Consider the following 15912-nt stretch of genomic DNA (forward strand, 5'->3'; position numbering starts at 1 on the left):
TGTATTTTCAGACAATGCCAATATTGTCCTTCTTTTTGCCACATTCAGCTTTAAGCACCATCCACTTATCAATTTAAAAGCAATTTGTACATGTAATGTGCAATGACGTCTAAGTATAGTTCCATTTTATTGATTATACAGGAAACAGAACAACAATGACATACACACACGCACACACACGCGCACACATGCGCGCACACACACACACACACACACACACACACACACACCACAAACAATCTTCTACTACTCATGCACAAAGCATTTGACACTGGCAAATGGATCTATCAATCCTGTGTTTGACTGAAGGCCCATCAACCATACATGCTTACTTATTGTTCTTAATGTCCTTTAGACAACTCTATCATTGTCTAACAGTATTATTTATTCAAATAAATTACCTGATTTGCACTCCAGTCAAATGGACAAGAAATCCAATATGTCCCAAGAATTAGATCCATAAGGCATAAGTGTTCTTCACTGACCAGTACTTAAAATGTTGCTTACAGGCAGTGTTTTTCAGCACATGTAAGAAGAAGAAAAAAAGTGTGGAGAGAAAAAAAAGAGCACAATGGCTCCCGTGGTGCCAAAATAGGACATGCATTTTGCTGCATATTATGTGACATCCTGTCCTTCTGTTAACGTATGTAGGAGAGAGAGATCCTGCCACTTTTTGTGTAAGCTGGAGAGTTCCAAGAGAGACAAACATGGATCCACAATATTCACTGAAGGGTTGAGAACCTTAAAGACAAAAGATCTGCAAAATACATGTAACAAAGGCTACAAAAAACTCCATTAGAAAATTCTGTGTGGCAGGAAAAAAGCACCCAAACTTGGTGACACTTAAGCTCCTCTGATGGTTCAGACCAGGGTAAAAACCACATAACCTTGACACTCCATTTCAGATGGTTTATGAAACATCAAGCAAGGTCTACATGGCTTCAGTTCTTGGGCAAGAGCTGTTGTGCTTCAGTGTCTGTCTTGCTGTTTACATGTTAAGTTACCATAGAAATAATCCCAACTGGGCTTTTAGCTGCTCTCTCTCTCTCTCTCTCTCTCTCTCTCTCTCTCTCTCTCTCTCTCCTTGGTGGCACACAGCTTTCTAAATTCATAAATGTTAAATTCATAACATATGTGTCTTTTCAAATGATACAATATGAAATGGAATACCCAGTACATACAGAGTTTTAAACACAGATATTCAGGTCAGTCCAATATAACACTAAAAATCCTGCATTATTTCAATGAGGACATCTGATCCAAGAGGCTGTGAAAAGGTATGGTGATCCATGTCCAAATATGAGAAGCTTCTGAACAGTTGTAAATGGAATATCTTGTGTTTTGCAATATAGCATACAACATTTCATTATTTTCGTGTGGCAGCAACTGTGGAAGTGGGTCCAGTCTTACTGGTAGTCCGACGAATGGGCACTTTAGAGACAGGGATCTTCGAGCGTGCTACCTCTATTTTCCCTTGCAAAGCATGGTAGGTTGCAGTAGAGCCAGGTTTGATGGGAATTTTGGACTCCCTGGGAATGCCGACTGTCTCTATTGTGGGGCAGGCTGCTGAGTCTGGTATATCTTCATTGCTGTGGGATAGGACAGGGGTAATGGCCCCTGATTCAGTAGAGAGGTCACTCAGGGCATCCTTGCTGCTGCTCCCCCGGGAGAGAGAAATCAAGGTCTCCTCTGCATGCACTAGTGTTGGGAGGTTCCACTGTCTCTCTTCGCCATTGGATTGGGCATCTTTTTGGTGCTGTTTTGACTTTCCCCAATCACTTACAGGGATCTTACTGAGAATTGTGGGTTTTACAGAGACGGTCTTGTTCTCCGGTTTGTAAGAAGACGCAGGTTGGGGGTCCTCCACCACTCTTAGGCTTGCCATATCTTCCTGCCCTTTCTCTCCTCTTGAAACATATGAGGGTGTAATGTTTGGAGAAGGACTGGTCAACAAGGTTGGCAGCAGGGAAGACCCAGAAGGTAGAGAAGTATGAACAAGTTCTGGCTTATGTGGAGGGTTTTCAGAGGTAACAGATGGAACTGCAGGGGTTGGCTGATTGCTAGCTGCAAGCAAGTGTTTAGAAACATGAGGAGGTCTAGGTTCTGCAGGTGAAGCCTTCGGGACAACTAACCCTGACCCATTTCTTTCAGCCTGGGACTGGAAGGGACCTAATTTTATTTGATGAGCAGATTGCTTTGGCTCAGGTTTGATAATAGGTGCAGTGTTGCGGCTGGTTGATAATCCAAATGTAGTTACAATTTTGGGTCTGATAACTGGAGCAGTTGGAACAGGCTTGGTTGATGTGATAAATGGAGGATATTTGTTTACTGGCGCACTAATGTGCTTAGTATCCTGGGCTATGGAGTGAATGGGTCTTGTTATGGGTGTGGGAGCAGCAGTTGGGGTGGGTTTGGTTGGTGGACTTGGGGTGTGGGTGGGCTCAATTATTATGGCAGCAGCAGGCTCTTGAGCTTTTTCTGTGAGTGAGATAAGAGTTTTAGAAATAGTAGCAGAGGAAGGGGCAGGGAAAAGGATAGGGGAAGGTTTAGGTGATGGCTCAGGGGTAAGTGGAGATGTAGGGGTGGGAGTAGGTTTGGTTGGAATAGTTAAAGTTGGTGTGGTTGGAAGGGACTTAGGGATGGTAATAGGGACAGGTATGTTTGGTGATGGGATAGGGGAAGAGTCAGGACTAAGTACAGGGGATGAGACTGGTTTTGTGAGAATAAATGTATGGGGAGATATATGGGATGGGATAGGTTTAGTTGAAGTAGTAGGGCTCGGAGTAGATGGAGGTGAAAGTGTTTGTTTTGTTGTAGGACTAGGCATGAGTTTGGGTGGTGTAGATGAAGAAATTAGTTTTGTTTTAGGAGAGGATATAGTGGAAGAAGTAGAGATAAGGGTAGATGCAGCAGAAAGTGTAGGTTTTGGAACTGATAAAGCCTTCTCTTTTTTCACAGCTTCACATGTGCCAGCTTCTACCTCCACACGACTACTGACTTTGACCCATTCTGCTTCTACATCTGCAACAATATCACCACCACCTGCTAATGAGTCCAAGCTCAATATGGATGAGATATCTCCAAGTAGCGTGCTCAGTCTATCATTAGTTGATGGTTTAGCAGCTCCACTCACCTCATTATTGTCCTCAAGGGTGACATGGTCATCCTGTGATGGAGGGGGTTGTTTTTGAAACTCTGATTTATCTGTAGAGTGACGTACAGGCCTTGGAGTCAGGGTCATGTTTTCCTTCATGATTTCCACACTATTAGAACGAGAGGCAAGGAGAGGAGGACCAGGTAAATCTTCAACTTCCTCTTCCTTGTCTTTCCTGTGCCAACGTACACTCCCAAACAGACTTTTAAGGCCTTTCCTTTGCTGCCCAAGTCTGTGAGACTCAGTTTGGGCCTCTCTTTCTCCCCCTCCTCCCTTCTGATTCCGCCGAAGCATGCTAAGGAAGCTCAGTGATTTGGCAGAAGTGAGAGAAGAGATGGACTGTCTGGTCGAGGTTGACTCCAGATTATTCTTCATGCTTGTCGGCTCATCCAATGCAGCATCCCCTTTGTGGCTGTCCTCTTGGTCTAGGTCCACTGATTCTGCCTCTTGTTCTGGAGCCACTGTCTCTGTTAATCCATCTAGGGTTTTGCTCCTTGATGGGGGTGATTTGAGCCCACCATCACCTTTAACACGCACAGAGAAGATACTGGCTACCCCACTGCCTGTCTTGCGTTTGCTAAACAGCTTCAGTGCCTTGCGTATTTTACCAGGAGGCTGAGGTGGGGGCTCGCAGCTCTCTGACTGGGCATCCATGTTAATACTCAGCGTATCAGCGTGTCTATTGTTCTCTCGCAGCTAAACACAAATCACCTAACACAAATCAATTACAAATGTTTCATTTGAAAATGAAAAAAATATAAAAAAATCTTTCTCCTTGCCTGTGATTATGTAGATTGGCTCAAAATGTGTATATCCGTTTCTGTTCTTGCTCTTCTATCACAGCTCTCTTTCTCTCTCCCTCTGTCCCACCTTCCTGCTGCTCTCTCTCTCTCTCTCTCTCTCTCTCTGGCTGCTCCAGTTGGTTTCCATGGCAACTGTGGGTCTAAGCAGCTTTCATCAGCAATGGAGCAGAGCCAAGGGCTGTCATCATACTACTCCAGACACTCCTCTGTCTTCTCTTTTCCTGGTCTCCAGTCTCTCATAGTCTACTTAAACATTTAGATAGATCACTTTATTAATCAAGGGGGTGAAATTCATACAAAAAAAATATTTCTTTGTGTCCTGTTTACACTACAGTGGATGTTGCTGTATTGTATATTTCAACCATCAACATTTCAGCTTTCATTCAAAGGAAGGACAATGAGAGTACATCTTCAAACAGCTTCTAAACATCAGCCCTTGGAAATTTTATACTGTATGTCACTCAAACCACTTACAATTCAAATAAGTATGGCCTACTCCCTCAAGCTGCATTTAAATATTAGCTTATGCATATGTATTAATGTCTTAAGATTATGTTTCATGTATTGATAATTCAATTCTCTGTTTGTGAGAATTCAAACATAATTTCTGCCCAAGGTAAAGGGGGGGGGGGGGGGTGGATGATTTGGAGGGGGGGGGGATTTGGAGAAGGGGATTTCCCCAACCAACAACAACCAACAGTTAAACAGTGGCTACTACTGAAAGAGATTTAAGTTAACTTAATAGAAAAGTAGAATATAGTGGAAGTTTATCATGAACATTTGAAGAAAAACATATTGGACAAAATCTTGCAATTACCATATAATACAATTACCATATAATGCAATTACAATATAATGTAATTAAAAGGTATATTTGCTAGGTGAAAGTATAATCAAGATAATTAGTAAGCAGCTCATTACAAAGTGTGTTAGATAAGATTCAAATGAATAATATTTATTCCTCTATCCTCTATTCACTCCTAGCACAAGACATCCCTGTCTTCTAGGCTTTATGTGAATGGTAGCAGGAAGAACAGGGTGTTTGTTTCTATCACATAACCTAAAAATTCTCAATTAACCATGACACACTGAAAGGATCATGGAACAAAATATGTTTACCTTTTATTGAATTGTTTTACAATTATAAGTTTTGTAATTAATATAATAATATAGTTGCAACTGAGCAAATATGTAAATCTTAATTTATACTCAAATACATTAATTTACACTTAAGTACTCAAATACTTAAAATAAAAGTAGTATATTTCTTGCTACCAAGAGCAAAATCTATTTTTATGTAGCTTTATTCTGTTTATTTGATAAAATGTGGATTTTGCATGAATCTGTACTATGTATTACAGTGCCCTCCACTAATATTGGCAGCCTTGATACATATGAGCAAAGAAGACTGTGCGAAATTGTCTTTATTGTTTAACCTTTTGATCTTTTGTTAAAACAAAAATCACAAAATTACTCTGCTCTCATGGATATCAAACAATTGCAAACAAAACACGTTTATAAAAAAACAAAACAAATATTTTGTTAAATATATGTGTGCCACAATTATTGGCACTCCTATGAATTCATATGAGAAAAATATATTTGAAGTATATTCCCATTGAAATGTAACATTTTTATTAGTACACCTGGGTAACTAGGAACAGGAAATTGTTCAACCATGACTTCCTGTTTCACAGGGGTATAAATGTGAGGTAACACAGAGGTAACAAATTCCCTTAGTCATTCATAATAATGGGTAAGACCAAGGAATATAGTTGTGATATGTGGCAAAAGGTTGTTGAGCTTCACAAAATGGGAAGTGGCTATAAGAATATAGCAAAAAATTTCCACCAGCAAGGCAATAATTAAGATGTTCCCGTCAACTGGAAATGTTATGAATCGTCCTGGAATTGTGTGTCTATATTGTCTCAATGCACTGTGAAGAGGATGGTTTGAGTGTTTAAAAAAATCTCCAAGGATCATAGCTGGAAATTGCATAAGGTAGTTGCGTCTTGGTGTCAGAAATTCTCCAAAATTACAATCTGAAGTCACCTACATCACCACAAGATATTTGGAAGGGTTTTAAGAAAAAAGCTTCTACTGTCATCCAAAAACATACTCAAGCATCTTCAGTTTGAGTATGTTTTTGGATGAGAGTAGAAGCTTTTTTCTTAAAACCCTTCCAAATATCTTAAATATTAATATAGATATTAAATGAAATCCTGACTGCCTCTGCCAGTAAGCTTTAAATGGGCCATGGTTGTATCTTCCAGCAGGACAATGATCCAAAACATACATCAAAGTCAACACAAAAATGGTTTACCAACAACAAAATCAAGGTCCTACCATGGCCATCCCAATCCCTTGACTTGAAACTCATAGAAAACCTGTGGGGTGAACTGAAGAGGAGAGTCCACAAGTGTGGACATCAAAAGTTGAAGGATCTAGTGAGATTCTGCATAGAGGAATGGTCTCAGATCCCTTGCGATGTATTCTCCAACCTCATCAGGCATTATAGGAGAAGACTCAGAGCTGTTATCTTGGCAAAGGGAGGTAGCTCAAAGTATTGACTTAAAGGGTGCCAATAATTGTGCCAATATTAGTGGAGGGCACTTCATTTATTTGTTTGTTTATTCATTTATTCATATACTAAACTGTTTGTTTAACATATTTGTAAAAATATAATTGCTTTCATAAATAATTAACTAACAAAAGTAATTAACTGTGCCCTACAAGGTGGATTATGCAACAGAAAGAATGCTTTAAACTAATGCAAGATTGATGTGTTCTACCATATGCATACAAGATGCTATTTTATGTTTCCCACTTTGGCATTATTAGCAAGATCCACCAGGAGCAACATATTCATTAAACACTCAAATGCAAAGGTGAAAATATGTGGTGGGCAGAGTGATGCATACCTTCTTCTAAATGGAGTGAATAAAATTTGTCAGTGATTTTGTTAATAATAATAATAATAATAATAATAATAATAATAATAATAATAGCTGCAACAGGCAATTATCAGGGTCCAAACTCTTTCAACAAATATCACCCACAGTGGCCAATTCTTGCCAAGTGCACATAGAGCAATCAAATAGATGAACATAATGTAATAAGTATGAAATGTCTGAAATTTTGCCAAAAGCCATACTGCAAAAATTGTTCAGGAACATGACATGTGTGAGGAACATAACAAACAGTTCAAGGTGTTGACTTGACCTCCAAATTTTCTAGATCTCAATTTGATTGAGCATCTGTGGGATGTGCTGGACAAACAAATCTGATCCATGGAGGCCCCACCTCACAATTTACAGGACTTAAAGTATCTGCTGCTAATGTCTTGGTGCCAGATCAAACAGCACACCTTTAGAGGTCTTGTGGAGTTCATGTCATGGGTCAGAGCTGTTTTGATGGCACAAGGAGGACCTACACAATATTAGGTGGTTGGTTTCAATGTTATGGCTGATTGGTGTATACCTTTAAGGTTTTGTGCAAATCCATGCAACCAATCATGAGTTAAAGCTTTGAGTAAATTAGTTGCCACCTCATAATTTTTGGGTATGTTTATAAAGGGCAGCATGTTTTTGATAATTATTTTGGTTCACATTTTCTTTAGTAGTTTGACAAGAAATCTTTTTTTATTATTATTATTTTTTTTAAGGAATATCCTAGGAATAGTTTGCAAAAGTAGGTTTCACATATTATGCAAATTCTAACAAATTTGATTGGGCAGAGTGAAATTTTATAAAAGTCAGTTTTCATGGATTAAGCAAAACAATCATGCTAAAAAAAAGAAAATTTATCGGTACACCTTATTTTTCAAGACAAATAAAAATAGCACACCTCAGTGTCCAATTTGAGTGAAATTGCAACAGGTAGTAGTGGGTTCCTACCTGAACCTACCATTTAAGTTTTGTGATGATAGCTTAATGTTAACCCTGTCAAATGCCTATTTAAATCTGGCTGGCTGATGGCAGTCATGTTTTTATTTCTTTAGTTTATTGTTCAAGGTTTTACACTAATTCGTATATTATGCAAATTAATATTCAAATTAACACTAAAACTAGTCAAAGATAATTAGCATATTATGCAGATTATCCTAGGACTAGTTTGCAAAAGTGGGTTTCAAAAGTAGTTTCATGTCTCTGCAACTTACAGTTTGGTCTGCAGGATTCGTATTAAGGCAGAGAAATATTAATAAGAAGTGAAATAGAAAGAAACATCCTCACATTTATAACAGGGATCCAGCACCTTCCATGCTTGGACCCCTATTCAGAAAAAAAAAATCCAAACACAAACAATTCGGTTCCAGCGCCTTCTGTGATTGGGCCAATAATAATAATAATAATGCAATGTTACTATCATTAAGACCCGCAGTTTATGAGTATTATATGTTTAAGGCCACGCCAAAGTTGTGGCAAACTAGCACAATTTTGCTTGTGCACGAACACCTCCTACCCCCGCGAAACACAAACCTGGAAACACACAGCACTGCCACACCCTGGCCATTAGGATTTGCTGAACGTTTAAAGCCAGCACAAAAATTCAAAAGCCCATGGCATTACTTCCACCTGGTGGAAAGAAATGCCAGTGCAAGCTCTTCTTTTGTTTGTTCCTGTTCTCATTATGGTATATTTTTAGCCGTGATGAACAGTCATTCTTCGCCAGTCTCTCTCTCGCTCTCTCGCACGCACTTACGCACACACACAATCTCTCTCTCTCTCTCTCTCTCTCTCTCTCTCTCTCTCTCTCACACACACACACACACAAAGCGCAGCCTATCATTTTGCCTATCTTCAACGCGGAGAAGACGGAAAGAGAGACTCCTTCCACAACTGCTGAATGAATGTCTCCTAACAAAAAGCAGATTGTTTTTAAACAGAAAACCACATCAACAATTAACAATTATAATAATATTTTTTTAAACAACAGCTCATTTTAGATCCGTTTGTTATTAGTCTTATATTTCGTGGAGCCTCCGCTGTACAAGTCCCTGTGTATGAGCTGTTACTATAGAAACAATAAGCACAAATAAATTTTCGTGACATCTGCACGACATCTCCGTTTTCATCTGGAAGAGGTCTTATTTAGACGTCTCTAATACTTCTCCGGTGGATCTTTCAGCGATGATATGAACGAGCTTTTTAAGATACATTGGTGATAAATACAAATGAAATATACATGCAAAAAATATTAATAAACAGAAATATTTTCACAGATCAACCTCCAGTTGAAAAAAAAAAACACAGGTTAACTTCTACCACCGTCATCTTCAAATTTAACAAAGAAATTAAAAAGGCAACGTAAGTTACATGGACATTAGATTAAACAATTAACATTAGATAAACAATTAAATAAATAAACTTCTACTAGCCTATATATAGGCCTTTAATATCATGATGTTTGCGCACAGCCGTGTCTAGTGGTCTGATGTTTCACGCAACAGCAAAAAAAAAAAAAAATCTAACTCTTCTTAAAAAATATAAATTAACATGAAAAGCAAACATGCACTGGATATTAAGACTTGTTTTTGTATTTTGTCAGATTAATGTATTCATTTTAAAAGATGTTTATATATTTATACTGAAAAACAACAAATACACTGATTATAGCTCAAGTGCAGTATCACAATATTAAGTGATTTTGATAGTGACTTGAGCTGATTTTTTATTTTAATCATATTTACAAAACAGGTTGAGATTTTTATTTAAAAGCAGATCTCCCTCATTCTCTCCAGCTTCTCACACTGACTGCTGCCACTGTCCGCAACAGACAGGCTGTGCTTGTTACTGGTCAGAAACCACGGAATATATTCTTGATCCTTTCTCTTGTTTTCTACCTCTGCCAAACATTGTAGTTAAAACAAAAATTTTATGCTTTAAAAATTAGCTTCACTAACTAACGTTAGCGCTCCATTCAATTAAGAACTCACTGTCGAATTCTCTGTGCACTTCCCAGCTGCTACTTATACGGGATACAGCATTAGTTTTATTTACAACAATTAATGACTGTGACTGTGTGGCATGACCAAACATTATAGGTTTTATATGTCAACTATATTTTACTTCCCTGAACTGTGCAACTGTGAAATAATGTGTAAAACTTAACTAATTAGCCAGCTAAACGTTAGTTAAAGTGTTGAAGAGGTATTATTGAAGCTTAAGTGGACAAGGATATTGAAAATGAATTGTCTGAGCAGCAGGCATTATGATGTAGGGCTCAAATATAAAAGGTTTATTACTTAGCCCACTGCTTTCCAGTAACCAACGACAGAAATAGGTGCAGCCGAAGGTTGAATGCGTGTTTTAGCTTTATGATTTGTATCTCTGACTCCATTTAATTAAATATCTGACTCCAATTAATAATAACTGTTAACTTATTTATCCGACTCCAAAGAATAATCTACTAGTTAGTGCTAGAAGTGTAAAATCTCAGTGTTCTAATAGTAATTACTCTAAAGCAGCTTCAAGCAAAGCTTTTATTAAAATTAAGTTTTTACGTCAGAGGCTTTTATACAGCTCCTTTATTAAACCGTTATGTCATTAGCTCAGAGGTTACTATCAATGTGTAAGCCTAGTGTCAGGACTTCCGCTTTAAGCAGCGTGCTGAAGGGCATATGAATGCACGCTGCCGTGCAAGGTGCGCGAGCACCTGCTTTTCGTTGTTGACATTCGTGACATTTAGACACGTGCATTTGTTATGTTTTGTTATGTCTCCTCCCTGTTCTGTCATTGGCTATTGTTTCACGTGTGTCTGAATTGCCCTCAGCCGTCAGCTATTACGACGCTGATTATGTTTGTATACATACCGCGCGCCTCCCAGCACACAGCGCGGAATATTAGAGTAGTTGGGATAGATTAGATAAGATATAGTATTGTAAATTAGTTTAGAGTCCTTATGATAGATAACCACAGTCATATGTCATGTCATGTCATGTCATGTCATGTCATGTCATGTCATGTCATGTCATGTCATGTCATGTTTCATGTTTCGATTCGTTCGTTTAGTTCACGCTGGTTTCTCCGCTCCCAGTTCATAGTCATTGTTTATGTTTTATGTTTTGTGTCTCGATCCTGTTTTCCGTGACCACGACCTTGATTCCTGCCTAGCCCCGTGTATGCCTGTTTGCCGATCGCCTGACCTCTTGCATGTTTGTGGATTACGTTTTGGATCATGTTTTGGATTTTCCTGACTGTGTCTCTCAATAAAACCTGTTCAAACTGCGTTTGCATCTGTCATATCTCCGTTACGTCACGATACGTGACAGAATATTCCGCCTTACCATGGATGCAGCACGAGGACGAAAGAGATATCACACTACAATGGGAGTAGCAGGACAATACCTTATCGGGAAACGCTCGGATTACTGGCCGCATTTTTTGTCCGTGCAGTTCCCTCAGCGGTACGCCGTTGAACAGCCGCCAGAGACAGCGGGATTGGGGCGCTACCTGCTGGAGTTCCTCTTCAGCTGCCAGGAATATTTCTGCAGCCTGGCATATCCCAAGCCTACTAAGAGACCGTGGATCGGGTTCTTGGTGTCCAGGTTTTGCGGTCCAGCCCGTGACTGGGCGGAGCAGCTGGTGAGCACTGGATCCTCTGCCCTCCAGGATGTCACTTAATTTGCAGAACTTTTTATGGAGGAGTTCACGCAGCTAGGGCAGCTTCATGGTCTGGATTTACTGGGGTGGAGAGTCAATGGACAGCCCCAGCCTGAGCTGCCATTTAACCTCTATTATGAGGGGATTGACAGGTCAGCCTCCACCGATCCTCTTCAGATTCCAGCCAACGTGGTGGAGGTGGTACCGACATGCATGTCTGAGGGCTGCAGGAGGGAGACCAAGCTACAATGCCCTACCTGCAAAAAACTGGGTCTCCAAGAAGCATTCTACTGCTCTCATGAATGCTTCAAGAGCAGCTGGCGGGAGCATAAGAAACTCCACCGGAGAGCCCGTGCAGAGATCCAGCCCGGGGTCAACAGGGTGACCTCGGAGCTCCCGTCGGAGGTCTCAGCACCCGAGCCCCAGCCGGAGGTGAACCTGGCGACCTCAGAGCTCGAACCTGAGACCCACGAGGTGGGCTCACCTGCCGAGCTCCAGCCAGAGGTCAACAGGGAGGCCCCAGCCCCAGAGCTCCAGCCTGAGGTTCAGGAGGGGTCTCAGCTCCACAGATCCACTGCAAAGCCCAGTTACTGTCCCAAGTGTCTGTTAACCTGGACATCCAAGCCCTACTCAAGCCCAAGTCTACCGACACGGCCGACCAAGTTCTGCTCACACCCAAGTCTACTGACACGGCCGACCAAGTTCTGCTCACACCCAAGTCTACTGACACGGCCGACCAAGTTCTGCTCACGCCCAAGTCTACTGACATGGCTGACCAAGTTCTGCTCAAGCCCAAGTCTACTGACACGGCCGAGCAAGTTCTGCTCAAGCCCGAGTCTACCGACACGGCCGACCACATTCTGCTCAAGCCCGAGTCTACAGTCTACAGCCAAGTCTTGCTCACGTCCAAGTCAGCCAACACGACCGACCAAGCCCTGCTCACGTCCAAGTCAGCTGACACGACCGACCAAGCCCTGCTCACGTCCAAGTCCGCTGACACTGACAGCCAATTTCTGTTCACACCCAAGTCCGCCGGCATTGACAGCCAAGTTCTGTTCACGCCCGAGTCCGCCGACACTGACAGACAAGTTCTGCTCACGCCCGAGTCTGCCGACAAGGACAGCCAATTTATGCTCACGCCAGAGTCAGAAAAACCGTTTGACCAAGTTCTGCTTACGCCTGAGTTTGCTGAAACAAACAACCAAGCTTTGCTAATGTCTATGTCTGATGACCTAACCAACCAAGTTATGTTCACACCCAAGTCAGCTGACGGGGACAACCAAGCTCTGCTCACGTCCACGTCTGCTGACATGCACAACCAAGTGTCTGTTGACACGGACAACCAAGCTCTGCTCACGTCCCAGTCTGCTGACATGACCAGCCAAGTTCAGCTTGCAGGCTCCGCTGAGTATGTCGCTCTGCCCTCCTGCTCAGCCGAGGACGTCGCTCTGCCCTCCTGCTCAGCCGAGGACGTCGCTCTGCCCTCCTGCTCAGCCGAGGACGTCGCTCTGCCCTCCTGCTCAGCCGAGGACGTCGCCCTCTGCCCTCCTGCTCAGCCGAGGACGTCGTTCTACCTTCCTGTTCCGCCGAGGATGTCGCTCTGCTTTCCTGCTCCGCTGCGTACGTCGCTCTGCTTTCCTGTCCTGCTGCGTACATCGCTCAGTGTCCCTGCTCCACCGAGGACGTCGCTCTGCCTTCCTGTTCAGCCGAGGACGTCGCTCTGCTTTCATGTTCCGCCGAGGACGTTGCTCTGCTTCCCTGCTCTGCTGTGAATGTCGCTCTGCTTCCCTGCTCCGCCGAGGACGTCGCTCTGCTTCCCTGCTCCGCCGAGGACGTCGCTCTGCTTCCCTGCTCCGCCGAGGACGTCTCTCTGCTTTCCTGCTCTGCCGTATACGTCGCTCTGCTTTTTTGTTTCGCCAGGAACGCTGTGTGCTCTCCTGGCTCTGCTTGGGACATTCTGCCCAGGGGGCCGGGGCCGCCAATGGTGATGTATGTTTCATGGCACGAGAGGAGTTATGTCTCCTCCCTGTTCTGTCATTGGCTATTGTTTCACGTGTGTCTGAATTGCCCTCAGCCGTCAGCTATTACGACGCTGATTATGTTTGTATATATACCGCGCGCCTCCCAGCACACAGCGCGGAATATTAGAGTAGTTTGGATAGATTAGATAAGATATAGTATTGTAGATTAGTTTAGAGTCCTTATGATAGATAACCACAGTCATAGTTCATGTCATGTTTCATGTTTAGATTCGTTTGTTTAGTTCACGCTGGTTTCTCCGCTCCCAGTTCATAGTCATTGTTTATGTTTTATGTTTTGTGTCTCGATCCTGTTTTCCGTGACCACGACCTTGATTCCTGCCTAGCCCCGTGTATGCCTGTTTGCCGATCACCTACCTCTTGCATGTTTGTGGATTATGTTTTTGATCACGTTTTGGATTTTCCTGCCTGTGTCTCTCCTAAATAAAACCTGTTCAAACTGCGTTTGCATCCGTCATATCTCCGTTACGTCATGATACGTGACACCTAGGCCTTTCCTATTTTTTCCTAGAGGTTTTGTTTAAACTTACAAGTAATAGCCTTTTCTTTTAAAGGTATATTGCCTTTTTCTTGTGAGAGGTTGACTTTAAACGTGTCTAACAACTATAACTTTAGCTTAAGTAACTATTTCTAGAAATTCTACAAAACATATAGATCATGCGCTCTTAGTACATCATACATTTTCAGAAGAACCACTTAGTATTTGGAGATAGAAATAACATCTGCATTTATAAAATAAAATCACAAAAGGAGATACATAAAATAGAGACAAATGTAACTTACAAGAAAGTTGACTAATGTCTGACATACACTGTTAGACTTTTTGGTCATTCTTATGGTTATTTACTTTCACCCAGTATAATACTGCAAATTCTTTTTACGGTAAATAACAGTGATTCCAATTGCATCATGGGCATTTTCTGTGACGTCAAACACTATATACAGTGATTGTATTTTTTTTTTAATTGATGCATATTACTGTAGACTATTTACCATAATGGCTTTTGGTCCCCCCCCCAAAAAAAAAAAAAAAATGTGTGCACTGACAATTCCCACTGTTGTCAGATTTCTGCATGTAAACATTAGCAGTAAAAAAAAAAACAGCTTGAACTGCACTAACGTTGTATATAACAAACTGTTTAACCAAATTAAAAGTTATATTTTTAAAGTAATATTTTTAATAAATGGCAAAGAGAGTGATAGCTGTATAAGAAACAGAGAAAGGTGTTGAACTTGAAAGCCTGCAACACCACAGGGTGGGCAGCCGATGTAGGCACTTTAGGAATATAATCCGGCCTAGGATACAGGAAGGCCTTGGCAAATCCATGGGGCAAAGTCAAGGCAGGAAGGGGCAACAGAGAGAGCTTGTAGATCTCCCACTCAATTGAAAGATGTCAGGACCAGTAGAAGAGCTACCTTTAGAGTCAGAAGCTTCTCAGAGGCTGACTCTAAGGGCTCAAATGGGGCCCCTGACAGACCTTCCCAGACCACAGAAAGGTCCCAGGAACGTATGCGCAGCCTGCAGATGGGCCTCAGTCGTCTGACAGCACGCATGAACCTCAAAGTTAGAGGATGTTGCCCCATAGAGGCTCCATCAACAGGGGCGTGGCTGCCGTTTCGTTTAAACCCTGATTGTAGAAGGAGCCAACCCTGCTGAGAAATGTTCTTGTAAGAACTCCAGGACTGTAGCTATTGTGCAGTTCACTGGGTCTAGCTGATGTTCCTCACACCACAAGACAAAAAGCCGCCACTTGAGTGCATACAATTTCCTTGTGGATGGTGCTCTAGCGTTTAACATGGTCTCTACAACCTCAGTTGTGAGAGCAGAATCTATGAGCTGTTGCCCCTCAGGGGCCAGACCCACAGTTTCCATAGTTCTGGCCGAGGGTGATAAATCAGCCGTCTGGCTTGAGACAGTAGATCCCCGCGGATGGGAATCTCCGAAGGAGTGCTGTCGAGCAGGGAAATTATCTCCGAGAACCATATTCGAGCTGGCCAATAAGGTGCTACTAGCAGCAGACATAGACGGTCTTGGTGAATTCTCGCTAGAACTTGTGGGAGCAGAGCGATTGGGGGGAAAGCATATAGCCGTGACCTCGGCCACGTGTGCACCTTGGCATCCAGCCCCAATGGTGCGGGAGGACTGAGGGCGAACCACAGCGGGCAGTGTGTTGTCTCCTCGGAGGCGAATACATCCACTTCCGCATGTCCGAACCTCCGCCATATGGACTCCACCACTTGTGGATGGAGCCTCCAACCCCCGGGCCTCAGCCCCTGCCTCGACAGGATGTCTGCCCCTACATTCCGGCTGCCCG

At 42.2% G+C, this 15912-nt stretch overlaps 1 protein-coding gene across 1 annotated transcript; it reads right to left on the reverse strand.

Annotated features, from left to right (window-relative positions):
- Positions 1-687: 687 nt before the first annotated feature.
- Positions 688-4234, reverse strand: si:ch211-244c8.4 (APC membrane recruitment protein 2). The gene has a single exon (XM_053645907.1). The coding sequence runs from the start codon at positions 3806-3808 to the stop codon at positions 1367-1369; it is 2442 nt and encodes an 813-aa protein (XP_053501882.1). The 5' UTR covers positions 3809-4234; the 3' UTR covers positions 688-1366.
- Between the last annotated feature and the right edge of the window lie 11678 nt (positions 4235-15912).

The sequence above is a fragment of the Ictalurus furcatus genome, chromosome 16 (genome assembly GCF_023375685.1).
Source record: "Ictalurus furcatus strain D&B chromosome 16, Billie_1.0, whole genome shotgun sequence".
NCBI classification, from domain to species: Eukaryota; Metazoa; Chordata; class Actinopteri; order Siluriformes; family Ictaluridae; genus Ictalurus; species Ictalurus furcatus.